Below are 27,141 nucleotides of genomic sequence, written 5' to 3'. Positions count from 1 at the left end.
CCTGTCAGAGCTCCTGAATAGTAATGGAGGACTGGCCAGAGCTGCAATTCTGCAAGCAATGCAACAGTGGATCCACTGCAGTGGTAACCATGAGTCCAGACACTGCAGGAACAGCGATGCTGGAAGAGGAGAGGTCTTACATTGATTCTGGCACATCACCCATTAAAAAAAACCCAAAACCAAACAGCAAGCAAACCATGTCACATGAAGTTAGTATATGGTCCCATGGCAGGGCCACGATGCCAACCAACCACAGCTTTTCTGCTTCTCATTTGAGGCTATAAAAGGAGAACAGAATTGGACAAGCAGCTGCAGAGCCCAAGGAGAAGGAAGCAGATACGTGACAGACACAGTAAATCTGGAACACCAGAGCAGAAGCTGAGGTGCAGACCAGAACGGCAGTCAGTGACTCTGCAGAGGGAGGTTTGGTAACAAACAGAACTCACAGAGTATCTACGAAAGGGGAAAAACAAGGCTGTACACAGCCTGCAGACTCCAACAATTCCAAGCTGTCAGGTTCCTGCTTGGCCTGATTTTGTTCTCTCCTGTCTCCACATTTCTTCAGGAGGAAAAGGGACTTCCTTCTTTGTCAGATGCTCAGTAATTTCATTCCTCTGCTCCCCTCTGTGCCACTGACAGAGGAACCCATCCTGCAAGACAGTCCTGGTCACCAGAGGACGAAGACTCTCAAGATACAAAGGGAAAGTCAGATACTACAGCATGCATGCCTGAAACTCCCCTATAGTTTTGCATCATGTTGTGCAGATCCAGGCTTCAGCAACAGCAAGGTCCAGCACAACCTCTGTTCAGGCTAATGTCCTCTGTCACTCTGTGCCCCCCACCTCAGTATAGAATCATAGACTCACAGAGTGGTTTGGGTCGGAAAAGACCTTCAAAGATCATCTAGTCCAACCCTGCTTTCATCTTTCACTAGATCAGGTTGCTGAAAACCCTGTCCAACCTGACCTTGAACACTTCCAATGACAGGGCATCCACAGCTTCTCTGGGCAACCTGTTCCAGTGTCTCACCACCCTCATCGTAAAAAAATGTTGTCTTTATGTCCAGTCTAAACCTACCTTCTGGTAGACCTTATGGTCTCCTTAAGGACCCTTTACTGGTCCAGGACCGGTGGCAGCAAATGGTTTTAATCCATGTTTCACATTTTCCTGGCTCACCAGTGGCACAGGAAGAGCTAGAGCAATCTGCAGCAAAAGCTACTCTTGCCACAACCTCAGAAATCAAGGTGACAAGCTAAGGTTTTGCAAGCAATTCTGAAGTGGTAGCACTTGCTGCCATTGCACTTTTGCTTTCTCAACACCACTCATCTTGCCATAGTTCCCTTCTGGAGAAGCTGAAAATAAAGCAGGAAGCTGCCAGTCCAGTTGTTCATATCATTCCACAACTGGTTCATCATCCACTCCAAAAAAAGAGACATTCCCAGGCAACTGGTTTGCCAGAGCCACATTTGAACAGGCCCTTGCTTCAAACACTGAGGAAGGAAAGCGAAAGAAAAAAAAAAAAAAAAAAAAAAAAAAAAAGAAGAGCAGTAAGCCTCCCATACAACAGTAGGACAGGCTATTATTTTTTACTTAGTTGGAAACATTTAATTCCCACGCTACAGAGGCTCACCTAGATGAGATTTATTCACTCACACTAGTAACAGAGGTCCTTGCATGGATTAGATTATGGCAAAGCATTTGATTTACATTACATCAGTGGCTAAGTAAACTACACTGATAGGAAGCAATCATTCAGCAAGCAACTCACTCACGGACTTAACATCAGTGTTCACAGTGATGTTGCTGGATTTTGTTACCTACGAGCATGGGGAAATCATCTGGAATCTGGTGTTAAGATGAGCTAATGATTAAAGACAAAAAGCAGAGCAGGAGAGAGTAGTTGCAGCAGGTCTGCTTCACAGTACGACATGGCTGAGAGCCCCCCGTATTAAAATACTTTCCATTTTAGACCACTAGCTTTCTACCATCACACATGCAAGACTCACCTAAAATGAATTCCATTTGGGTGACATTTTTTATTACAGTTCCACCCTTTCCTTCTCATGCCACAAGAATGACTGATGCCAGAACAGCCTAAGCTGAACCTCACACCGATCACAACAAGCACGTTGAATCAGCCTTGTAGCTAAGGGAAGCAATGAGACCATTACCATGAGAGTAGCAGATACTTCAATGGGGCACCCTGCCTCCACCAGATGCACCAGGAATCCTCAGAAAACCTCAGAAAAACACGGCTTTCAGTTGGTAAGAACCAACACCACCAGTTTATCCTCCCAAAACAAGGGGCCTCTTTCCATTTCCTTTCAGCTCCAGCACCTACCTGCATGGGCACACACAACCACTCGTGTTAACCGAGATGCTAACCCTGCTATAGATGCTGAACTTCCCAACTTGCGTATCGTGCTCCTCCCTGTTCCCTCAGAATAACCACAGCCAAAAGAGCAGCAAAAGCTGGTCACTTAAATTGAGGAAAACTAAGGGGAAAAACAGTAGGGACAGAGGTCTCGTCTCTCGTTGGTGGCTACAGGCAATAGCTCCCGAGACCCAGCATGACAATGGCTTGGTTTCCTACAGGATTGCATCCCTCTGGCTCCAGCACATCAAAGCAGGTCTTCCAGATGAAGGTTTTCATCACATGGAAGTAACCATGCTCTGCTGTTGTTTAGTTAACCCCTAGCACATCACACAGCCCCATGGTCACGGTGCAGGCCTTCCTCTTGCCCCAGCTGTCCCACACTGCCCTGGTGGCAGCCCATGTCCCCTCCCTGCATATCCCGGTGGCCTGAGCCACCGCACAGCCCTCTGGCTGCCTCTCTGCACTGCACAAAGGGACCTCACTGGATTTAGGACCACCACCCCAGGGCAGGGGAAGCCTGTCTCCAGTCCTGTTGCAACACTATAAGCCATTTCTAGACCTCCATATCCCTTCCTTTTTCCACCTAAGACCCAGCAAGAGCAGAACCACCACGTTCCACCTATGCATCCCAAACCAGACGAGTTCTTGCATTAAGAAACCCTGACAGCTCCATCAATCTGTGCAGCTGCTTTCTGAACCCACAGAAACATACAGCACTCGTATCATGCATGGATGCAGAGCCCAGAGCTGAATTCGCCATGTGAGACACAAAATGTCTTGTTCAGGTGCATGTCTACCATCTGCTCTTGCCACTGCTTCTTCCAGGATTGTAGTGGAAGAGACAGCAGTCGCACCCACACTCCCTCACCATGCAGTTTCCAGGCTTCCATCACACCCTGCCTTGCTGCCTTCCCCCAGCTGAAGAGCCCAGGGCTTTTGCTTTAGGAACAACTAAAGAGGCACCCCAGGCCTCTGAGCAGCCTTGCTGCCTTTCTCTGAACCTTTGCTGGTCTGCTACATTTTTCTGAGACGAGAGGACGAGGGCCACACATAGCATCAAATAGCTGCATGCACCATGGATTTATTTATGGAGCATAACAACGCTCTCCAGGTCATTCTCTTTTCTTCCTACTTCCCAACAGCCGATTTTCTTTTTTGACCAGTGTTGAGCTCCAAGCTGACATCTTCTAAAATCTAACCCCATTTCAAGCTCTTCCTCAGACTAGATTTTAATTGGAAGAGACCAGACCTGTAGAATGAAGCACAGTGTAAAAATTCAGTACACGGGGTATTTTTCATTTGTCACTACCAGCTGATTTTACAGGTACTCCAAATAATTCAGTGAATTAAAAATGTCACCTCTCTGCCTCCTGCCCAAGCTGCCCTGACTGTCTTTGTTAGAACCCCACAGTTCAGGCAGCCTTTCCCCCCACTGTACCCAAGGCCCACACTTACACATCTCCCCACACTCCCATCCTTCTGAAGGCTGCTTTGAATGAAGACAGGGCAACTTGAAACCTGCCTTAGGAACTAGGAACATGAGGAGAAGGCAGTCATCCTCTCTGACAACAAAGCTGAACACAAACCCTGAAAAAAAAGTCTGTCCAGGCCAGGCTGGGAGAGAGGAAGGAACTACACAAGCATGTCAAACAGGCAGAGGATGGACAAAGCGGGGAACCAGAAAGTACATCCTAGGCATAGAAGGCAGAGAGGGAGGCCAAGGAACCCAAGAGAAGTAGCCAGCTAAAGATGCTCCATCATAGTCATCTACTCATCCCAGTTAGAGAAGGACAATGAAACAAGACAGAGAGGAAAGGGAGCTCCACAACCCTCCAAGTCTTCCAGGTAGCCCCACAGGAGCAGGCCTGGCTGGCTCTTCCCCCTACACCACCACTTCAAACTGGTCTAGGAACAACGGCTCCCCCTGCACCATACTCTGAGGACACCAGGCTTTCCAGGTCCCTTCCGCTGATCCAGCCAGCCGCTATCCTCTCTTAAACGGTGAGGGGGTGTGCTGACCGGTGGAGCTGCAAGCCAACATCACCACCTCTTCTTCCTCACTTTTCCAGCAACAAGCAATCTCTCAACCCCGCATATCCTTCTGGGCCAGCTCCACATCTGACAGTTTCAGAATTAGCAGAGAGCACTCCAGCTCACATAGCTTTGGTGCTCGGGCTCTGTCAAGACAAAAGTTGGGTCCCCCAGTTCAAGCACAAAGCCAAAACGCGCAAGCCCAAGTGGAGAAAAGAACAGAGGCAGAATAGTAGTAGGAAGGGCAAACGTTTTACCTGGAAACGTCTTATGCAGATACCTTCAACCAAGCTGCAATGCCATGGAAGCACAGCCATGGAGTGAGATGCTGGCTTCCGGGGAACTACACCTCCAAAAGCAGAGAGATGCAGGGTCTAAGGAAGAGCGATAACAGAGCCAAAACCTGTAGCTGCCAGCTGGGCTCGGTAACCCAGCAGAGTGTTTTCTGCCAGGTCCAAGCCCTGTAATGGATCCCTTGTTTCACTCATGCGCTGCAGGCCTCTCTAAGCCCACACTGAAGTTTTCCTGGCTGATCCTAAAGCGTCACAGCACAAGGCCAGATCGTAACACAAAACACAGAGATACGAGCAATCTTAGATAATGTGATAATCTTAGGTAATGCGACGCACATGTGCACGCACACACAGGGAGGACAAATATACCAGCTTTCTCAACTGCTACGTGGCATCCTTGACAGAAAAAAATCTTCTTCAGCTGTGAAAAGCACAGGAGAGAGAGGGGGGGAGAGAGAGAGAGAGAGTAAGCCTACCTACAGTCTGCCCACTTGACCTTCTTAGAGCTTGAAAAGCAAGTGGGAGAGAAACACTTTTTTGCCCTGCTATTAAATCTTAAAATAACAATGTGTAGGAGAATCCTACCCTCCTGCCCTGTGCACTAAGCTAAGGGGGGATGGGAGGAAGGGAGTGGGGGCGGGGTTGGAGTCAAGTTGAATTTCCTGCTGAACAGGCTCCCAGCTGACCAGAGATCCCAGGAGACAGAGCAGGTCTGCCTAGAATTTCTTTTCTAACTCCAGGGCTTCTGCCATTGTATGCACAGCCTAGTCACAGTTCACTGAATTAACACAAAAAAAATGAATTGATTTCCATAATGAAAAAGCCTCCACATGGCTCCAGAGTGATACAAGAAAGGGCACAGCGGCTTGGGAAGATTTAAAAAAAAAAAAAAAAAAAAAAAAAAAAATCACTTTTTGCCTCATGGAATTGCAGTTTTGAGCCCCCAAATGAACAGCTATTTTTAGCTGATCATCTGGAAAGTGCGAGGGAGCACAAAGCATTCAGGTCAGCATCACTGTCTGCAGGAAGCCAGCACGCAGCCTCAAGAGAGGGTTAAACATAGGCAGGCACCGCACATCTGCATCATCAGCACTGCACAGGGACCAGCAGCATAGGTCTATTTATAAACCAGACATGTACAGCTGTAGCCTGCAATGAAAGACTAGGATTGCAGGCTGTCAGCCTTCAACAACATGCTGTCTAATTTAATTAAAGAGATTGCTATGCTTACACGCACACACACATGCACACATGGCCTTTTCCCAGGAGAGTTACGAACAACGAGCTCAGTGTTTTGAGAACAATACATTTCACAAAGGTTTCTGTGCAGAGGGCAAGCATCTCCAGCAAATGTGTCTTCACACAACCTTCCCACTCCCTCACTCTGTGAGGCACAACAAGCAACTTGCTTACAAAATATATGGGTACAAATGGCAGCTGCTGGTGGGGGCTCCAGCTGCACAGCACAGCCCAGCAGCCGCCAGGTAGCCTGAAGCTAGTTTCCCACCAAAGGAGCACTAAGCACATACATGCCCCTCTGCCTCCTCCAACCCCAAACAGAAACCACTTTTGAAAGCCCCTGCAGGAGGAACACAGGAAGCTGTGTTTGGGTTCAATTCTCCTGGGCTTGTTCCGACAGCCACTGCAAATACAGTCCCCAGTGTCTTTGCTCACAACCCAACGTGGCGCTCATTCAAAATACAACAACAAACCTGTTCTGGAGGAGATGATGCTTCTGGAGTCCAAGTCGAGCTTCCTTACTAGAGTACCAGGGTCAATCTCCAGCCCCGAGAAGACATCAGAGGACGGGAAGTCCCAGTCCTTATCCAAAAGAAACATTAAGCAGGAGTCAGTACAAACACCATCAGCCAACGTTCATTTAAAAAAAAAAAATTAAACCCAGCACCAGCCAGATGGGAGCAGGGTGCACACTCCAGCAGCAGCCTGCAGGTGCCTCTCCTGAGCAGGCAGGGTTACATAAATCACCCCACTGGCCTGGCCCCCCCAGGCTCTTCCACCCAGAAGGAATTTTCACAAAGTCACATTTTGGACTGTTCTATTCCTAACAGACTTCTACCTCAACCCAACCTTGCCTCACTCAAGTGAATTCAGGTATTACTCCTAGGAGAACTGTGAATGGCGTCCTTAGGAAAAGCCAGATTTATTACAGGTACATAACAATACAGATAAGCAACAAATGAGCACATTAGGGGCTAAATCCTAAATCGATGGATGTTAAGCAGATTCAGTGACTACTAGCAACTTACTAAATCTTCAGCATCTATTTCCTTTAAGCATGCAATACCCTAAGTTCTAAGCTTTGCAGTAGCTTCTCTGGTTGGCTTAGAAGAACTTACTATGTTAGCCAGCAGTATCTCCCAGCACCGACACATAACTTCATACTGGCATAAAACCAGCATATATGTCACAGCCTATTCCCCCCTCCTCACAAGGAAGGGTAGGCATATAAAAACCATTTACTGCTGTTCTGTGTCCTTGCTGTGAGGGGGCTGGGGGAGACACCCAGCTTTAACCTGAACTGCGTATTAATAAGACAGCTGGTGAAACCAGACACGGTCTAAATCTCCTAAACGACTGCGTGTAAACTGACAGCTCATTTCCACCTGTCCTAACCTGAAATCGAAAAGAACGACTGCCAAACGAGCCAGTTACCGCTCCGCTCCCAACACTTGCTGACAACGATCCCCACTACTGCATCCAAGTTACCCCACCGAGATGCAGCGCAGGCACCCTCTCCCCCCAGCAGTGGTAGCAGCGCTGGTGCCTGTCACCGCCACCTCCCTAAGCAGGCTCTCCTCCCTGCATCCTAAAGGCCTGGGGATTCTGTGGCGCCTGCCGTAGTGTGGCTGCCATAGCTGCCACTATGTGGCAGTTCCATCATGGTGGCCGATGGTTTGGAGCGGCAATAGCCACCACCAGAGGAGCACGCCGGGACTCCCGGGGTGCACCGGCAGGACCTCACCCTGGAGTGCCGAAGGTCCAGGCTCCCTCGTTTCGCCTCCCTACCAGCCCTGACGAGCCGTGCCCTTGCGGGCACACTCCCGCTGGTGATACGCGGCCTGAGAGACAAGCAGCAGCGGCCCAGTAAGGGGTGCCACAGCGAGCTCAGGGCCGCGAGAACCGCAACAAGGGCGGAACGGGCCTTTCCTCAGCAGGACGGCGAGGCCGGCCGGCCTTCAGGACGCCATGTCACCCCACCTCCCGCCCCTCTCAGATCCTGTCGGCTTCGCCGTGCCCAGGACCGAGGGGTGTCCTCAGGCCCCGTCAGGGCCCTGCGCCCGCGACGCCCACCGCCTGGGACTCCGCGGCGTCCCAAGAGCTGGGCAGACCGGGCAGGGCTGGGACCGCCCAGGGACCGAGCGCCAACCCTCGCCGCTGCCGGCGCAGCCGGAGGGGGTGAGGGGTGGGCGGGGTGTCACCGCCTCGGCCGCCGCCGCCAGCCCCGCCCCGCCCCCGCCGTGCGTCGCGTCCCCCTGCCCGCCCCGTGACCGCCGCCGCCCGCGCGCGGGAGGCGGAGCCCCGCCCGCCCCACGTGACGCCGCCCCGCTCCCCGCCCGCCTCCGCTACCTTGCCGGCCGCCGCGATCCAGCCGCCCGCGCCGGGGTCGGGGCCGGGGCCGGGGCCGGGGCCGGGCTGGGGGAGCGGCGGCGCATCCCGGGCGGGCCAGGGCCGGGGGGCGGCGCGGTGGAGCCGCGGACGCTTGGCCTTCCCAGCCATGGCGGGCGGCACGGCGGAAGGGGGCGGGCCGGCCTGTGCCGCGCCTCTCCCGCCCCGGGGCCGGCCCTGCCGGCTGGCACCGACGGCTGCCGGGAGGGCGGTGTCAGCGGGGAGCGCCGCCCCCGGCGGGGTTGGGGCCCCCGGGGACACCACCACCCCTCCCCACGCAACGGGCAGAGCCCGAGAAGCACCTTCGCGGCTGTTAGCGCTGAAGCGTAATGGTGGCGTCTTGAACGCCAGCGCTCTGCCGCCCGTCGCTTTGATGGGCAGCCGGGGCTTAATGGCCTTCAGGCTGGCAGGGGGACAGGCAGCCTGCTGAAGGTGGCTCCTGGAAAGAGCCCGAGCATGTTCTTTAGGTGTGCTTAGGTTAAACCCAGAGACTGCAAAACGGTTAAAAGCCTGGCCTAAGCCCCTGGAAGAGCTGAGGCATCTCAGTAGCACTAACCAGAGACCAGGATGCCACGGTAGGACAGAAAACTGAAGTCAAACTCCCTGTCAGAAATTATTTCCATAGTCACAACAGCAGAAAATACCTCACGAGCCCCCGTGGAGCCCGAGCATGTGTTTGATGGTGCAGTCGTGGACCCAGGTGGAGACCCCCAACAAACAGCCTGAGCCCTAGCTGTACCTTTCCATGCACGCAAGGGGGTGAAATGCAAAGCCGCTTCTCCCCCCTAGGTGAATGAAAAGCTCCAGCCTTGAGAACCACAGTAGTTTTGCTCTTAAAAAGTGCCGATGGGTGCTCTGTGGTTGATGCATCTTCGTTTTCCAGCTGGCCTTTCTCTGCCCTCCCCATCCCTCTCCGAGCTGTGTTTCCCAGGGCCTGATGGTGGGGAGCAGCCCCAGGGACTCACATCGCCCCCCCCCCCCCCCCCCTTGCTTCAGAGTTACCCTGGGGAGCGTTTTTCCACTGCTCTTTTGAAAACTCAAAAAATAAAAAATAATAAAATACAAAAAATACAATGACAAATGTTGTGTTCACTGGTAACTGGTTGCTTAAAGCAAGGCAAACTTCTTGCCGCATACTTCTCTACGCCGACTGAAGTTCCTTTTTCCTTTTCCTCAGGTCCCTTGTTCAGCCCTGGCTTGCAGACAGAAGAGCGAGGCCGGGGGAAGCCAAGCTGCTCCCAGCAGGAAGGCCAACATCGATGAGTCCATCACCTGGGCGGCAGCTGCTCCCAGCCAGCCAAGGGGTTGATGAGTGTGGATCGGCATGGGCAGCACAGGAATGCGAGGCAAGCCGTGCCACGCAAGTGCGTGGCTGGTGACCCCTCTCATGGGTATCAAGGACATGGGGAAATGCAGGGAGAGGTCCGCGGGAAGGTGATGCTGCTTGGAAAGATGCCACATCCTGCTTAGGCACCTGCTCACAATCAAGCGTACCCCTATACAAATACTAGAAGGTTGAAAATAAAAAATATCTCTGAGGATGGAGATCCCACAGCCTCCCCAAATCCCTGCTCCCATTGTGCCATTCATTCAGCCAGAGTATGGCAGTGGCTGGGACACACCAGAGAAGATTTAATGTTCATCAGGGATAGAAAACAACACAGGAAAACTTCCATTACCCTGCTGTAGGCTGGGTGATCATCATTTAGGAGCAAAACACCAAAATGACATCTCTGATCACCAAAATCAATGACCCCAGGGAGCAACTGCTCCGAGTGCCCAGCTGGATGCCCTGCTCCCCACCCCGGCTGCTCAAGAGCATCCTGCAAAAACCACAACTGTCCCACAGTCGCTGGCGGGGGCAACACAATTCACTTTAGTAAAAATAAAAAGGGGAACTAATAAAAATAAAGATGATTAAAAGAAAATAGAAAAAGGAATGTTTAACAGCTTAAAATGCGTACAGTTGGGTTGGGGAGCATACATGCTACGACTAAGCATGTATGTGTCTCCAAAAGATGCCCACCCCCTTCGCTTGCAGCAGGCTTAAACAGCAGCAAGGAGAAACAAAATGTAGAAACAAAAAGACATCCTCTAAAAAATGGACATTGTTCCCAAATTGGGAAGTATCAAAGATTAAAACCTCAAGCAAGTGAACCCCACACCGAAGGAGCATGGGTTTTGCTGGCTGCAGGGCATAGCAAGCAGGAGAGATTGGACACCAGCATCCTAATGCTGCCAGCTCCAGCCCTGGTTTGCTTCTGCTTGGAAATCTTGTCCCGTGTGCAGTTGTGAAAGCACGGACACAGCGTAAGAGTAACTACTCATTGGCTAATACAGGTAGTAAATAGCCAGGCTAGCACTGATATGCTGGAAGTGGAGGACACACGTGTCAAGTGTCCCCTGGGAATTGCTAGGGACAGTGCTTTGCTGTGGATGTCCACTCAAAGCCAAAGCTGCAAGAGGGCATGAGGAACAGCTCAGGAGGAACTGGGAGTACACCAGCAAGCTTCAGCTTTGGGCTACAAGGACCCATGGTATACTTGCTCTGCTCCTGCTGCTCCAGCTCAGGAGGCTCCCAACTCCCCCACCCCCTTCCCTTGACCTTTTGTCGGTGGGAGCAGAGCGGTTTGACAAACCCAGCGAAATAATTGAAGAGAAAAGAGCAGCCCAATAAGGGCTTTATGCAATACAAAAGGAAAAATTATGACAGCTCATCTTACTCGAGCACACTTCCTTCCCCCAGATCTGCAACCGGCAATGCTGGCAGGAAGCCCCCACCAGTTTTCCCAGCTTCATCCACCCTGGCCCACCTGTTCCAGGGTTGGGGACTGCTCTGCAGTGTCCAGCTGCAGCCACCCAGGCTTTCTGAGCAAGCTGGGTTGGGCACCCCAGCTCCCAGCAGGCTCATCCTCAGGCTCCATCCCCGCCGTATCCCACTCCAGCCAGGCGATAGCTGCTCCAATGCTCCCATCCCACTGCAAGCATTGTTATGATGCTTTCTCACTACACCTGGCACCTGGCTGCAATGAAACCAGGCCAGAGCTCTGTTGTCTTCTTTTATAAAAACACTAACCCATGGAGCATTCGTCAGGGCTCAGAAATTTGCTGCTAGCACTGCGATTCTCTTTGCTTGCTGCAAAAATAAACTCAGCTCCGTAACTGTAAGACAGCAGCAGGTGAATTGCATCAGTGTCTTATAATGCATCACGATCACTCAACGTTAGCTTGCTGGAAGGGGAACCTACAAAGCAATTAACAAAAGCTTCACGTTAACTATCTTTTAAAAAAATCTACAAGCCTGTATGTTTTCTAAACGACTTTTTTTTTTTTTTTTTTTTTTTTTTAACTTTAGTGCCCCAAAGAGCATACGAGATAGTTGCCAGGAGCCGGTTCCTCTCTGCTCATGGAAATACTGTTACTGCAGACTGCACAACAAAATTTGAAGGCTGCTTAAAAAAAACCACACAGCCCTGACCTATGCCACAGTGAGAACGGTGCTGGCATCCTCTGCCAAACGAGGAGGCCCTGCTACCCCAGCAGTGAGCCCCGACACAAAAATTTCAGAGCTCAACCCAGAGTCTGAGGGGAGCCAGCTCCCCATCTTCTCCTCAGCCAGGGGCTACCGATGGCTCCCAGAGGAAACAGTTTCCTCCACTACCAGCTTTATTTGCCTACTGGGGGACTGGGCTGGCCTCCAGCAGTGCTGTGAAAGGTTAAAAGTGGGGCAAAAAGGGCGGGTTTTGGCTAGGGTCCCTTTCCTGTGTGCAGCGGGAGGGCTGGAAACCCCCCAGTGTAGCCCAGGGAGGAGATCACCCCAGCCCTGCAGGGCAGGTTGCTTTGGTGGGGCTTTGGCGGGGCTTTGGTGGGGCTTTGGCCAGCGTGAATGGGGCTGGTTGGGTTTGGGGGGGAACACGCCCTCCCACAGCCACTGCTCCGACTTCCTCCTTTCTGCCCCAGCCAACTGTAAGACAGAAATAGGAAGGAAGGATTGGGGTGCGTTGCAAGGCTCCTGATGCCTGGCTGCTTTTCCCAGCCGAGCTTGAGAAGCTGAGACCATCCTTATCACAGCCCGAGCACGGGACGGAGGAGAGGGCTTGATGCGAGGTGAGTGCAGCATCTCCATTTTTTTTTGCTTCTGTTTCTCCTTTCTGTGGGGGGAGGCAGCTGGGCAACAAGGCGGTTTCGTAGCTCTGGTGCTTCCAGTGAATTTGTTTTATAATTCCTCATCTAACCTCTGGCCGCTTGAGTGCTTAGATGGGCTTCAGGGAGCTCGGCGCAGTGTCCCTGCAGCATGCGGCATGGCGCGGCGATCAGTCTACACAGCCTTTGCAAAGGCAGCTTACCTGGTCTGTAATGTTTTTTGCTTTTGGAGGTAGGATTAAGCCTGGAACTGCAGGTGGTTATTGCGGGGGAGGGTGTCAGATCCCAAACAACTCCTTCCTCGCCACCCCATCGGCCTAGAAAGCAGAGCAGAGAGGGGTGCAGCGTACTCCCCCTGCACCCTCACACATGGCACTGGGGAGAGCGGTACTGGCTGCATACCCAGCTGGCAGCACCGGGCAAGCACCGGGGCTGGGGGCTGCGCCGGCTCCTCGCCCGGGACCCCCCACTTCCCCGTGGGATCCATACAAGCGCCCACCGCCCACTGCAGGGTGTGATGGCTCAGAGGGGTAGAGGGAACCGGCGCGGCAGCATGGCACGAGGGCGGTGGGGACGGCTGCCGGGGGGGTGCTCAGCGCGGTGCTACCGCCAGCACGCCAGTGCAGGGACCTTCCTGGGGGTCCCTGTGCCCCTGTGGGCCTGGGAGAAGAGCTGGGAGAGGGGGTGAGACCCTCGCTCTTCTCCTCCATCTCTCTGTGTGCTGTACACACTAAATACTCTGCTGACAACCACTGAAAATGCCTGGTGGCGGCAGTAAAGGCAGCAGAGGCTGCGGGCAAGCTAACCCCAGGGAGAGCAGGTCCTTCCCAAAATCCCGTGGCTCTCGGATGCAGACAAAATGTGGGGCATACCCCAGGTGTCAGGGAAGGCAGCCTGGCATCTGTTTTCAATGCTTTTTCCAACACCGCGGCCCCAGCTCCCAGCCTCCCAGGCAGGTGAAAAGTGAAGGCGTGAACACTTGCAGAGGCGTCGCGCCCTGCGGCCGGCATGGATGCCGGTACGCAGCTTCTGCAAGGTGTGGGAAGGCCTTAAATGGTGCATTTCGCTGTCACGGCTGTCACATCCTGCTTCACACGGTGGTTTTGCACTTTTTCTGTCCTCATCCCAGTGCTGTTTCAATCGCAAGCGATCTCAGCATGCTGGAGAGCGCAGTGCAGGGTGACTTGTTTTCTCAGAGAAAGACATACTCGAGTTACCACACGGCTGGTGGTGATGGGCGATCCCTCCTTTGCTCCCACAAAGCACGAGCTCTGCCAGCTCCAGGGGACGGTCTGTGCCCTCGGGCAGGTCCCTGGGTCCCTGCTCAGCCCCGGGGACTCTGTCCTGTGTCTCTGCAAACCCAGCAGCCGTCACAGCGTCCCTGCTGGGATCAGCCAAGGGGTGATGCCCACTGGAGATGAGACATAAGAAATGGCTTCTCTGCTCTTAAAAATCCCAGGCTACCCAGGGCACGACAGCCAGTGGGGCAGCCCCTTCCTACCCAAGCAGGGCTCTGATCCAGGGAGACCCAACAGCACAAACCCCTGCCCTCCCAGGGCAGGGTGAGCGTCCCACGGGCACCCAGGGACCCTCAGTGCTCAGAGCCAAGGGATGCCACGGGCCAGGGGCTTAGTGCACGTGGGAGAGTGCTCATCCCACACACCCATCTTCTGCAGGCACTGGAGGCTGCTGGAAGGAAATATATATAAAATATACATAGTTCCTATAATAGGACATAGGAATATATTCTTTTCTCTCTATATATATGTATAAAAATACTTTTCTCTATTTTTCTTTATATATTTTTTTCTGTAATTTATATATATATAAAACATATATAAATATATAAAAATACATATACACACACACACTGACTGTGATACTTTGCACAGAGGGGGTCTTAGCCAGCAGGCAGCCCTGGATATGGCTGCCTGCCTTGATGGGAACTATCTGCATCCCACAACCAAGTGATGGAAGAAATGGCCACAAGTCAAGTGAAATCCACTCTCCCGTCCTTGCTGTACCCTGCTCCTCTCGTTTACCACCCATGCATGGGGTCTGGGGCCACCCAGAGCAGGGGGGAAAGGAGCAGCACTGCTGGGTGTGATACCCAGCGTCTCTGTCATAGCATGATGGTGACGCGGCACCGGGGATGCTTGGGAGCATGGAGAAAGTGCCCAGGGGCACCAAGGCATGAGCACTGACACTAGCGGCACCTCACCATTGCAGGCGGATGGTGCAAACCCCCCAGGAGTCCTCCCGGGATACTGGGCACAAGAGCGCATCCTGCCGTTTTTCAAGAAAACAGATGTTTGGCAAAGCACTAAAGGGGAGTTGTGGCTAACAGACTGCAAGACCCGTCTCTGCTGTTGAACACTTGTCTTATTTATAGCAACGAGATCACCGCTAGCATCAACACTTCCCCTTCAGCCCTATTTATAAATCCTAACTTGTTCCTCCATGCTGCACAGCAGCCTGCTCCATCACACCAACAGCCCCCAGCATGCCCAGTGCCCTGAAAGGCTGGTGTGCTCCAGCTTTGCTCCCTGCCCTCATGCAGGACAGCACCCAGCCCTTTCCCTGAGGCCACCTTCACATTTTCTGGCTCACAGACCCTTCATGAGAATCTTGCCCTGCCTGAGCCATGCCAGGTATATAACATACGGCAAGCAAGAGATGCTTCATAGGTGGAATACCCTGGTGGCTTCCGCAAAGGGCTCTTGATGAAGCAGGGCTCTGGTCCTGAGCTGCCCAAGGCATGTGATGAGAAGATCAGAGCTCAGGGCCAAGGAGGAGCCTGGTCCTGGGGTACAGCCTTCTCCCTCTGAAGCCACCATGCAGTCCTGGCCAGGAAGCAGAGCCTGATGGCAACTTGACCTGCCCCTAGCCAGGACACTCGGTCTCAGCACCTTGCTCCCCAGCCCGTGATGAATGGGTTGTAAAGTTCTGCGGTTCTGCTCTTTCACACCAGGGCAGGAGGATGGACTATGTGCATCCCCCTGCTTGCCCTAATTGATGAAAAAGAGGAAAAAAAATCCCAGCATCCCAGGCAGAGCACACCCAGGAGAAGAGCACCCAGGACTGGCAGTAGCAGTGCAAAGTCCGGGACTGAGCCAAAGGCATTGACAAAGGGGTTGGAGAAAACGCTACTGAGGTCTTTGTCTGGGCCCTGCTAATGCAGAGAGTCAGACCAAAAACCTGCTTTCCCCTCCCCTGAACACTGTAAGGCGGCAGACAAAAGCAGAAGCCCTATTTGTTCTCTTTGAAAGTCACCCTACGTCACATATACACTCAACCACCCACATACCAGTGAATAATTTCCCTCCACAGCAGAAGAAAAGAAGTGGTGAGCTTTATGCTGCTGCTTTCCCCTAGTATCAGGGTGTGCTTTACGTTCTCATGACAAGGGAGAGAAACAACTTTGGGGATTAGAAAGGCATCCAAATCCAGCCCACAAAATGAAGCCTACATTACAAAACTCCACAGCAGCCAGAGCAGGGTGTGTGTTGAGGTTCCCATTTTATTTCTGGGGTTTGGGAACTTTTTTTAATCCAGTTTTAAGTGGAAACTTGCTCTATTTTATGAGCCTGTAAGCAGGAATCTCTAACCTCCAGCAAGGATGAGGAGCTTGCAGAGCCTCGGTCCACCCCGTTGCCACCCCACACCTTGGCATGGCAGCAGGAGTTAAACTCATTGGAAACATTGGGCAGGTGGGATGGCAGGAGCTCATCCAGCCTGCAGGTTTGGTCCCCACACCCTGTGTGGGAACTTCTAGCTTGTAAAAGAGCTGGAGCCTAAAGAGGCACATTTAGGGTGTCAATCAGCTAAGTGCTACAGGAAACGAGGGCGGGAACCACTTTTCCCTCCTGCCAGCAGTGGCAGCTCTTGCTGGGCAAAAACCTATTTCCCTGGCCCTGTTTTTTGGGGGGGTTGCAGAAATATGAGCTCACACTATTTTCAGCATCCCCAGGGCACTACCAATTAACTAGACATGTGCAGCAAAGCAGATGCAAGCAGCGATCAATAACAAATGAAGAGTGTGAATACAGCTAAGAGTACAGCAAATGTGGTCATGAAGGACCCAGCTGTGCCTTGGAGTGCGATGTTGCTCTTGGAGGACCTCTCAGGTTGGGCTGGCATGGGTCACTGGGTGTATCCTGGGCACAGAGTGTCACAGCCCAAATGAGTGATCAAAATCATTTCCCAGCAAGGTGCACCCAGGAGGGTCCAAGAAGGATCTGGTGTCCACCCTGCCTTGATAAGAGCTTTTACTGTTAAGACATTTTTCTTTTTTTTTTTTTTTTTTTACTTTAAGAGTTTTTACCTGTTGTCTGCAAGCTCAAACAGTGCTTGCAGAGTTTGGAGGTGAGAAAAATGTGTTGGGCCAGCTGAGCACAGCAAGTGCGTATCATGCAGGCAGGGGTGTTGCAGATGTGACGATAAACAATGCCCTTAAAAACTTACCAAGGTGGACTGTGGTGGTGGAGAGGGACTTGCAGAGGATGCCTTTGTGAAGAAGGGCTCTGTCCACCCACCACAGGATGGTCTTGGGCCAGACACAGCAGAGTGAGCTCCTGTGCCAGTTCACCATCAGGGTATGACCGGTGACCACAGAGGTACCTCTTGTTGCCTGTGCAGTCATGCGGTGCCAGGGTTGCTGGCTCCTGGGCAGGCTGGGGTTCCCAAGGCTGCAAACCCTCACATCCGGATGACCTCTGCTATAAGCAATGGTGGCAACCAGCCTTAGCGGTCCTGCCACATCTCCGAGTCCATACTACAGCTGGGCACCAAACCTCACTGCAGAAATGTCACTGAAATGACACCCATTGACCCACCTAGACCTTCTTTCTGCCCTTGGGAGGAGACCAGACCTTCTTTCAAGGCTGACCAGTGTCATCCTTTGCTTGTCTGGTATCTTACAGAGGCTGCCGAGCTAAGGACATCCTGACATCTTAGAAGGGGATCTGAGCAGCCCTACATACTAACCTGGCCTCAGTGCCTTTTGAAGGCACTTTTGAAGGTTTCGCTTGTTTTCTTGTTTCCATTTCACTCTGAGCTGTTAATTCGGGAGGTTCACGGAAGGGGGTGATGGCACTTTGTGCCAAGTTGGCAGGAGCCAGGGAGTGGTTGTTTTCTTGCTCAGAGCAGCATCAGAACTATTTCAAAACCAATGACCTGTTTTTCAGATGCTGTGTCTAATATTGCTAAAAAGGGTATTTTTTTTGTTGTTCCTTCACGCTTTCTTATTCCTTTTTCTTCTTTTAACAAATTCCTCTTTTCTCACTTCCCCGTGTGCGTCCATGTTGCAAGGCTGCTACTCTGTTGGGTTTTCCTCCAGGGCTGTGCTGGGGAGGAAGGCTTTATGAGAAATGATGGCGTTAATGAATATGATCTCATTGACACCACAGGAAGAACACTGAAAAAATCACTTCCCGAGAGCGATTTAGTCAACTTTATGGATAGCATAAATTTCTGGCATCAGCAGATGTGCTTTGGGCCAAGAAGCGAGTAGTGCGAGCAGCTAGAACAAGCACTGTGAGATCATATTTGTGAAGAACAGGGTCTCTATCATGCTTCAAAACGCTGGTGTAACTGAGGATAGCAAGTGCTTGTGGGGTTTGGATGATGTCCTGGGAGTCCTTCCCCGCATGCTGGTAAGAAATGTGCAGCCACCTCCCCAGCCCCTGGGTCAGAGCCCACAGCCACGGCAGCACATCCTGCCCCCGCCGTCCCATGCGGGTCTGACTCCAGCACCCTGCCCTTCTTCCTCACCCCGCACATTGTGCAAGAGCCAGCCTGATGGTTGCCACACCGGCAGGCTGGACCTCACCATGCAGTGCGAGCCAGCCTCTCCGCTTCCCTCAGAGATGGAACTGCGGCTCTCCTAGCACGTCAGTCACCCATGTTGTGATGTTGGAAACCCTCGCTTGTTGGAAATCCCCGGCAGGAAAACTTATATTAATTCACTACATGAAATATTTCATTTCCTTGATGAATCAGTTAAATGTAAAGCAAGTAGTAAGAGACTTTCTTTTCCATGTATCTATCACACCATGCTAGTTAATTAATAGAAATAATCCTTTCGTTAATTTTTATTCCAATTTCCATCCAAATATAGCTTGACACAGAAGCTGAAAAAACTCACATCTAGCAAAAACTAAATGCAGTGCTTGAGATTTTCCACTGTTACATAGATATAATCATATAGGTAGAAGAGTCTGGATAGATACTACATCAGGCTTTGCAGCAGTTCAGCTGCATGCGTAGCGATATGGTGCAAGTTCCTGCTCTGCTGACTTCCACATTGAGTCCAAAAGCCATGTTTGTTGGAACCCAATGTATTTTTGTAAGACCATGCGAGGACCCGTCCTGAGTCAGCTCACTCACCCGGGGTGGATTCCCTGGCCCCAGTTGCCCGACTCCTGGGGCTGCAGCAGGGTCATGCTCTCAGGCTCTGCCCACAGTGGGACAGCTGCAGGAAGGACATGTCCTCCTGGGGCCGCTGTCCTCTGCAGCCACCTTCTGTAGGGTTTGAGGGCTCCCTTCCCTGTGACTGCCGTGCACCAGGCAGTCACAGGGATGCTTTTTGTCTTGCAGAAAATGTCCCGTGACTGCTGCCTCTGGCTGCTGGCAGTGACCTGGGTGCTGCTGCTGGTGCCGACAGGTGAGCCCGACCTGCCTTTCCTCACTGCCTTCCTCCCAGCACCTTATGCGGGCAGTGAAATAGGGGGAGGGAACCCACATGCTGGCCAACAGCGGTGGGAACATGGCATTGAGATGTGTGCAAGGGCCAGATCCTGCATTTCCTGGGATCTGGACTTAACTCGAGCCAGCCCAGCTGAGGGACAGCAAGGCAGGTGAGGACCCTGCCAGGGCCTCCAGCATGGGTTTTATAGGCAGGGTGGGCTCAGGACAGCATGGGTGCCTGGTGCTGCGTGTCAGAGCACCCTGTGGCTGCTGCTGCTGCAGACTGGTCTCCCCCCAGTGCCCCCCACATCAACTCTGTCTTCTCTCTGTTTCAGCCTTTGCCATGGAGTGCCCCAAGATCAAGGTGGGGACGTGCAACGACTGCATCCAGTCCGGTCCCGGCTGCGCGTGGTGCAAGAAGCCCGTAGGTCCACATAGCCTCTTGTGCAGTCAGCTAACAGGCAGTGGGATGGTCACCTTGCCCGCCTGGCTCTGCCTGTGGTGGAGGGGGGAGACTGCATCATGGGAGTTTCATGTCCTACGTGGTGGATGGGGCCAGGAGGGATCTGACAGACAGGACCTTTCAACCTTCCTTTCTCCATCAATACCGTGGAGAACTGGTTTGGGAGCTGGGTTGTCTTGTAACAAGCCCATTCACTTCCTGCTCCTCTGATTTTTTTTCCCCACTGATGTTGCAACATGCAGAGTTTCACCAAAGCCGGTGAGCCAGACTCCATCCGCTGTGACACCATGGAGCAGCTGCAGCAGAGGGGATGCCCGCGCGATGAGATTGAGTTTCCAGTCAACAACATTACAATAACACAGAACAGTCCCTTAAGCAGCGACACACAGCTGACTCCCCAGGAGGTGCACCTGAAACTGAGGATAGGTATAGTCTGCCTGGCATCCCCAACACCCTTCTGCTCACCCCCAGGCTCACCTGGGATGCAGTGGCATGTCGCAGCCCACATTTCCTCCCCTTTTCTTCCAAAAGAGAGGAGGATCCCAGTGGGGTATGGGCAGTGGGGTGAGATGTGAGCCACAGCACAGCAGCTGATCCCAGCATCCCCATCGACAGGCCAGCCTGCTGTATTTGAGGTGAAGTTTCGCCGTGCCATGGGGTACCCCATTGATCTCTACTACCTCATGGACCTCTCTTACTCCATGCTGGATGACCTGGAGAAGGTGAAGAAGCTGGGAGGGGAGCTGCTCAGGGCACTGGAGAGTACCACCCCTTCTCGCCGCATAGGTGAGCCTGTCTCCGGCATGAGACCCTGGCATAGCTGTTTGCTGCTGGGAAGAGCCACAGGGCTGGAGTGGGATGCAGGCAGTGAGCAGCGTGACCCGTCCTCTGCCAGGCTGGAGAATGTGCCAGGGCAAGGGACGTGGACACGTACACAGGGGCCAGCAGATTGTCCACACCGTGTGCTGCAGCAATGCCTGCTGGTCCCTGCTGCTTGTGCCCCTGACACTGCAGTCTTGGATGCCCTAGGGTTTGGCTCCTTTGTGGACAAGACGGTGCTGCCCTTTGTGAACACGCACCCCGAGAAGCTGCAGAACCCCTGCCCCAACAAGGACAAGAAATGCCAGCCGCCCTTCGCCTTCAAGCACATCCTCTCGCTGACTGACAATGCCAAGAAGTTTGAGAGCGAAGTGGGGAAGCAGTTCATCTCAGGGAACCTGGATGCCCCCGAGGGAGGACTGGATGCCATGATGCAGGCAGCGGTGTGCGGGGTGAGTCCCTGCGTCCGCCTCACTGACAGCAGCTATGCGCAGGTGTGAGGGCTGCAACCCACGCTGATGGACTGTCCCTCAGGAGGTGGCTCTGCCCCTCTTCAGGTGGGCTCTGGAAGCCCATTGTATATAAGTCCTGATTCAGCAGCAGGGCAGGTTACTCTGGGGAGGGAGTGTACAAGAGAGCACCTTACCCCAGAGCCTCCTGACTCTGATCTCCTGTAACCCACCTCCCCCATGCCCCCTGCCCCACACTGTGGCTGACACGAGACTTTGGCAAGGGCTGTACCATGCCCTCTGGCACTGTCCAGCCAGCCCCGCTCAGGGAGAGGTCTCTGCCACTTGCAGGACTTGATAGGCTGGCGCAATGTGACCCGCTTACTGGTGTATGCTACTGATGACGGCTTCCACTTTGCTGGTGACGGCAAGCTTGGGGCCATCCTGACGCCCAACGATGGCCAGTGCCACTTGGAGGACAATATGTACAAAAAGAGCAATGAGTTTGTAAGTACCCAGGGACTGCTCAGCAGCTCTGCACCCTCAGCCTCGCTCCCCCGGGCAGAAAAAAAGTCACATAAAAAGCCTATTGCTGAGACCACAGGGTCACCATAACCACCATAATTTGGGCCATGAAACCCAAACTGTCCACCTTTCTGCTCGTGGGGGAGATGGCACTCAATGTGGCATCCTTCTCCCCACCTAGGACTACCCGTCTGTCGGCCAGCTGGTCCAGAAACTTGCTGAAAACAACATTCAGCCCATTTTTGCTGTCACCAGTAAGATGGTGGATGTTTACAAGGTAAGGGGACTTCAGATGGTCCAGGTGCCTCCCATCCCTCCCCAGGAGGACAGAAACAGCTGTGTGTGTCCTCCTGCTGCTGCCCCCTGCTCCGCCATCACATGGCAGGGGAAGACCACTCACCTCTTTGCTCTCCGTTGGCAGAAACTCAGTGAGATGATCCCAAAGTCGGCAGTGGGAGAGCTGAACGAGGACTCCAGCAACATCATTGAACTCATCCAGGTGGCCTACAATGTAAGTGCTGGAGGAGGCTGTGTTTCACCTGTCTGGCAGGGCTCAGAGCAGGCAAAGGTTTCCATCATGTGTCCTCACTGTCAGAGAGCAGCTGGGACCAGGGCTTTGAGTACAGGACATGTTGATGCCCTCTGCCCACAGCAAGCAAGAGGTTCCTGCCTCTCCAATGCTTCTGCCTTTCCAGAACCACCCCAGGCAGCTGAGTCCCCAGCCTGGGGTGCTCCCTGCCCCTATCCCCTGGGCTGGAGGGAAGCCCTGACCTGCAATCCCACACCCCCTTGCTTTGGTCTCCTCTTGGACTGATGGCACTTTCTCCACCATTTCCCCACAGAACCTCTCCTCACGGATCATCCTGGACCACTCCACCCTGCCAGATGTCCTGGATGTCAAATATGAGTCCATATGCAGTAAGGACAAGGTCATCTCGGATGAAGCGAGAGGGCAGTGCGACAATGTCAAGATCAATGATGAGGTATATTCCCCCGTACCGGGAACGCCCTGCAGTTCGCAAGGTTAATGATGCCCATCCTGTTTAACAGCAGGAACCCAGCCTGTTGTTTCAGGCTTTCTGTTTACATGAATTTAATGCCAAGAGAGTCCAAAATACTGTGGGATGGGGGGATCCTCCATTGCGCTGGATGTGCATGTGCTCAGCCTGGGGTTGATACCACCATCCGATTGCTGAAGCTGCCTGATGGCCTCTGGCCCTTCCCTTTCTCACTCTGCACTTTCTAGGTCACCTTCAAAGTGAAGGTCACAGCCAAGGAGTGCATCAAAAGCCAGTCCTTCACCATCCGGCCGCTGGGTTTCACAGACACCCTCACCGTCCACCTCGATAGCAACTGCAACTGCAACTGCAACGAGCAACCTGACCCAACTGCCTGCAGTGGGAAAGGCAGCATCGTCTGTGGGATCTGCAGGTACGTGCTGTCCCCTCAAAACAGTATTTATTTCAAATGCTGCCAGAGCTGGGGAGCTGCTGGGAGAGGGTCATCAGGCCGAGCCGAGGGCTTGGCTCTGCAGCTTTGCACCAGTTTTCTTATTCAGAGAGGTGGACTATGTTCATGGAGGCAGGGGACACAATGAGCTCTCTCTTCTGTAGGTGGAGCCTCTGCTGCTTTCCTAAGGGCATCCACCCACCCACCCACCCACCTGTCCATCCAACTATCCACCCATCCATCCAACTATCCAACCATCCACCAACGCACCTATTGAGCAGACACTGATTTCTGTAGAAATCTCTCAAAATCCCACTTCTGGGCTGCAGTTCACGCAGGTCTTTAAGTGCAGTTTTTGCTTCATGATGCCTCAGTGACAGGGAGAGGAAGAGGCTGGGTTTCCTCAGGAAATACTCAGATCTCCTTGGCAAGGGTTTGGAAATTATAAATATAACAATAATTTCTGGGCAACCATTTGGTGTTGTAAATACGACTGGGGGAAAAACAGTGTTTCTGAGTTTTGCTCCGAGTCAGCCACCCAACTCCAGCATGGAGTTAGCACCAATATGCTGTGGCTGGTCTTCGGTGAGGGAGTCCCAGATTTGCTCTGCTTTGGCTGAGGTCTGGGCCCTGCACATGCCCCATGGCTTTTCTTGTGGCTGCTGACCTGGGCTTGCTCCTCTCCTTTGACGGCAGATGCAATTCAGGCTACACGGGGAAGAACTGCGAATGCGAAACCAAAGGCAAGACCAGCAAGGAGCTGGAGGGCAGCTGCCGGAAGGACAACAGCTCGGTCATCTGCTCGGGGCTGGGGGACTGCGTGTGTGGGCAGTGCATCTGCCACACCAGCGACGTGCCTGACAAGCAGATCTATGGCACCTTCTGCGAGTGCGACAACATGAACTGCGAGTTTCACAACGGCTCTCCCTGTGGTGGCAAAGGTGATGCATCTGCATGATGGGATCTCCACCGGGGCACCGTTTAGAAAATTAAATCCCATGGGAGATGCTGCCTTTCCCTGCCAAAGCCCAAGTGGGTGGGTTTGGGGGTCCTGGGTCCCACCGCACCAACCTGCAGGCCCTCCTCGACCATCCCATGGAGGATGGCATGCAGAGTGCAGGGTAGGTGATGCTCTCCAAGCACGGGCAGAGGGAGGGTGACCTCGCTCTCTGTAGGGTCCTGGTCTGAAAGGTCTTCCCCCTGCAGAACGTGGGAAATGCGACTGCGGGGAGTGCAAGTGCACACCCGGGTACCAGGGCAGCGCCTGCCAGTGCAGGAAGTCGACGGACGGCTGCTTGAACATCCGCGGCAACGAGTGCAGCCACCGCGGGACCTGCCACTGCAACCGCTGCCAGTGCCGGGAGGGATACCAGCCCCCCTTCTGCCAGGATTGCCCCGGCTGCCCCTCGCCCTGTGGCAGATACGTGTGAGTGACATGCACGGAGACAGCATGGGGGTGGCGGGGGATCCCCCCACCTCCCGGACAGGTGCAGGCAAGCCCTGCCTGTGCTTGGGCAGGGCCCAGCCACAGCAAAGCCAGGTGAGAGGGCCTCTGCCCCTGCAGAGGTGAGCTGTGGCTGCCTGTTTTGCAGCTCCTGCGTGGAGTGCAAGGCGTTCCTGAGTGGCCCCTTCGAGAAGAACTGCTCCCAGGCCTGCCCTAACATCCAGGTGACCAAGGAGTTGATGGGGGTGAGCAGACAGTGCAGGGAGAAGGACTCCCAAAACTGCTGGATCTCCTTCCGCATGGTCCAGGAGGACGGCGAGGAGATTTACACCGTCACTGTCGATCCTGAAAAAGGTATCCCAGCCCTGCTCCTTCTGCCCCTCTGCAGGCAGGCTGCTGGCTCTGCCGCAGCGGCCTCGCTGCCTTGCCAGGGGCTGCAGCTGGACGCTGTCTATCTGCCCTGCAGAGTGCCCAGAGCCTCCCAACATCGCACTGATCGTGGGCGGCACCGTGGCCGGCGTGGCCCTCATCGGCCTGGTGCTCCTGCTGATCTGGCGGCTCTTGACGGAGCTGTTTGACCGCCGGGAATACCGCCGGTTCGAGAAGGAGAAGTCCAAGGCCAAGTGGAACGATGTAAGAAAGAGAGCCCATCCACAGCAGTGGGGGTGTGCTGGGATGCTCACGTACATGTGGTGGGGACACCTGGAGGGGACATCCTCTCCAGAGGCAGCCATGGCAGACCTGAGCCCTCCCCACTGGCTGATTTCACAGCCCAGCTGGATTTTGCAGGGGGCTAAAGCAGCCTGTAGGCTCTTCTGCCAACGCTGTCTGCACTGTCAACATTGGGAGGGGCGGGGTGGGTAATGCTCTGCTGAAAATCCAATATGGCACAACCACATGGGCCTCTCACCTCTCTCCCTCCAGGCTGATAACCCCCTCTTCAAGAGTGCCACCACCACAGTCGTGAACCCCAGATTTAATGGGCAATGAAGTGGAGCAATGCCCGGCAGTGCTAGGATCCACTGTTAAATAAGGAAATGGCAAGCTAAGAAAATCTCAAACTAAGGCTCCCACCTTCTCTTCTTTATCCTGTTGGTTTGTTCCCTTCTTCCAAGAGGCCACCAGCACATCAGGCACTGGCTCAGGGGCTGTACCATGCCTGTCTCCTGGTGCAGCTCTTGACGGTTGGGCTAGTGGAGCTGGGAGAAGGGAACAGACACAGCTTTGCCGTCTGTTTTTGCAGAGCAGGTCTTACCAGTGGGCACATGCAATGGCTCCTGTACCGGTTACCAGCTGCCTCAGCTCTTGATGCTAACTTTGCCTTCTGGCAGGAGTCTTGGACACCAAGCCCCAAAACCAGCTGAGTGCCCAGAGTTCTTCCAGCTTTGATTTAGAGCTGGGATTTCAAAACTGCCATTTCCCTTCTACTCTAGCAGGATCTGCTCCCAGGCTGCTTCATGCCTTCTGCTGCTGCACTGGTTTCCACCACTATGTTTGCACTGGTTTCTAAAGCACTCACTGCTGAGTTGGACATGGAGGGTTCTCCAGGCTGGCGGTCTGCTTTGTAGGTTGCAGTGAGATGATGGTCCCTAAGGGCTAGTAAGCACCTGCACCTGGAGAGGAAGAGCAGTCAGGGAACATGCACTGAATCTTTTTTCCAAATCATCAGCTGCTTCCCGCTGTCACTCCCCTCTCAGACCTACCTCGGGCAAGGTTCTGCTTGGGCTCCTGCAAGCTTGGCTTACCTCCGCCAGGCCTTGAGCCCTCTGCATGTCTAGGAGGCAACAGAGCAACTGTGTTTGTACTATGAAACATCGGCACCGAGCACGTGAAACATCGCCTGCAGCTCACAGCTCGGCCACAGCTTCTTCTACCACTCCCACAGCTAGATCTCTTTCCTGCTCTGCAAGACTTGCTGAGGGCCTGGTGTGCAAAAGCGGTACTGGGAGCATCTCCAGCTCAGCACTTTTCCAAACCATGCACAGCAGCTAGTTTTTCTTAAGTTGTGGGGTCATTCCTGTGAAATAGCGGTACAATTCCATATTTGCTTTAAATTTGGGAATAACTTGCATATAGCTGTATTATGTCACATCTTCATTTGCTCTCTGAAGAGATTTAATGTTAATAAAAGTTAATATATAAAGTAAATACATCTGTCTTGCTACGAATCAGGTGCAAGGGCAGCAGCCGAAGCGTTCATTGGAGAAACTACAGCAAAATCCTGTCATGGTTGCCAGCATCTCCCATAGATACAGTGCCTGGGAAAGATTCTGGCCAGAGGAACAAACTAACTGTCTTCTACGCTGATTTGCCATCTACGTTCTGAAAGGTGCTCCCCTACAAGCCAAGAATGACTCACTAAATGATGCAAAGTAGTTCTTGTCCCTGCCTATCTGCTGGCAGCTCTATGTAAACCACCTTAAACAAAAGTGGCTGTACCGCATCAGATCAGGGGTTAATTTGGGTCATTTTGCTGTCTTCAACAGTGACTGTGAGGGTCTAGGGCAAGGTAAGAAGAAGGAAAGTGTGTCTGATACTCCCCCCAGTACTATCCCAGCCTACAGCTATTTTTGGCTCAAGGACCCCCAACTCAGTGTAGGTCCCGTGCACCCTGCACCTGGCTGCACAAAGACAGCAGAGGTACCTGTAAGGGCTCTGGGTCTTGGGTGGAATGCCCATTGCCAGGGACCCAGGCAGAGGCTGTTACTGGAACATGAAGAGACTATCTATCTCCCCTGTCAGCAGCTGCAGGTCTTACTGCTAGTGTAGTGTGTGCAGTACAAGTACAACCACATATGTGCTTCGGAGGACAATTAGGGAAAATCAATGAGAGA

At 53.2% G+C, this 27,141-nt stretch overlaps 2 protein-coding genes and 1 long non-coding RNA gene across 3 annotated transcripts in view; 2 read left to right on the top strand and 1 right to left on the bottom strand.

Annotated features, from left to right (window-relative positions):
* Positions 1-8,766, bottom strand: part of FAM207A (family with sequence similarity 207 member A) — a 56,790-nt gene extending 48,024 nt beyond the window's left edge. The window contains exons 1-2 of the mRNA XM_030018501.1: positions 8,290-8,766; positions 6,414-6,522 (exon numbers count right to left, since the gene is read on the bottom strand). Coding sequence (XP_029874361.1) covers positions 6,414-6,522; positions 8,290-8,439 — 259 coding nt within the window. The 5' untranslated portion in view covers positions 8,440-8,766. The remainder of the gene's footprint in view (positions 1-6,413; positions 6,523-8,289) is intronic.
* LOC121233383 lies at positions 8,766-10,214 on the top strand. The gene is made up of 2 exons (XR_005932687.1): positions 8,766-9,117; positions 9,506-10,214. It is a non-coding gene; the product is annotated as an uncharacterized LOC121233383 (long non-coding RNA).
* A 2,081-nt stretch (positions 10,215-12,295) lies between these two features.
* On the top strand, positions 12,296-26,455 carry ITGB2 (integrin subunit beta 2). The gene is made up of 16 exons (XM_030019020.2): positions 12,296-12,435; positions 19,069-19,135; positions 19,494-19,582; positions 19,864-20,047; positions 20,237-20,407; positions 20,651-20,892; positions 21,241-21,396; positions 21,596-21,691; positions 21,836-21,925; positions 22,257-22,397; positions 22,661-22,845; positions 23,560-23,804; positions 24,070-24,289; positions 24,456-24,661; positions 24,774-24,940; positions 25,232-26,455. Exons 2-16 carry the CDS (start codon positions 19,072-19,074, stop codon positions 25,295-25,297), a joined length of 2,322 nt encoding a protein of 773 aa, XP_029874880.1. The 5' UTR covers positions 12,296-12,435; positions 19,069-19,071; the 3' UTR covers positions 25,298-26,455.
* Positions 26,456-27,141: the final 686 nt, after the last annotated feature.

Source organism: Aquila chrysaetos, chromosome 6 (genome assembly GCF_900496995.4).
Source record: "Aquila chrysaetos chrysaetos chromosome 6, bAquChr1.4, whole genome shotgun sequence".
In the NCBI taxonomy this organism is placed as follows: Eukaryota; Metazoa; Chordata; class Aves; order Accipitriformes; family Accipitridae; genus Aquila; species Aquila chrysaetos.
This window is presented reverse-complemented; position numbering and strand designations above follow the sequence as displayed.

Coding starts and splice junctions, on each gene's coding strand:
- ITGB2 (XM_030019020.2), top strand. CDS start 19,072: ATGTCCCGTGACTGCTGCCTCTGGCTGCTGGCAGTGACCTGGGTGCTG. Junction 20,408..20,650: donor CACCCCTTCTCGCCGCATAG/GTGAGCCTGTCT, acceptor TGGATGCCCTAG/GGTTTGGCTCCTTTGTGGAC. Junction 24,290..24,455: donor TCGCCCTGTGGCAGATACGT/GTGAGTGACATG, acceptor CCTGTTTTGCAG/CTCCTGCGTGGAGTGCAAGG.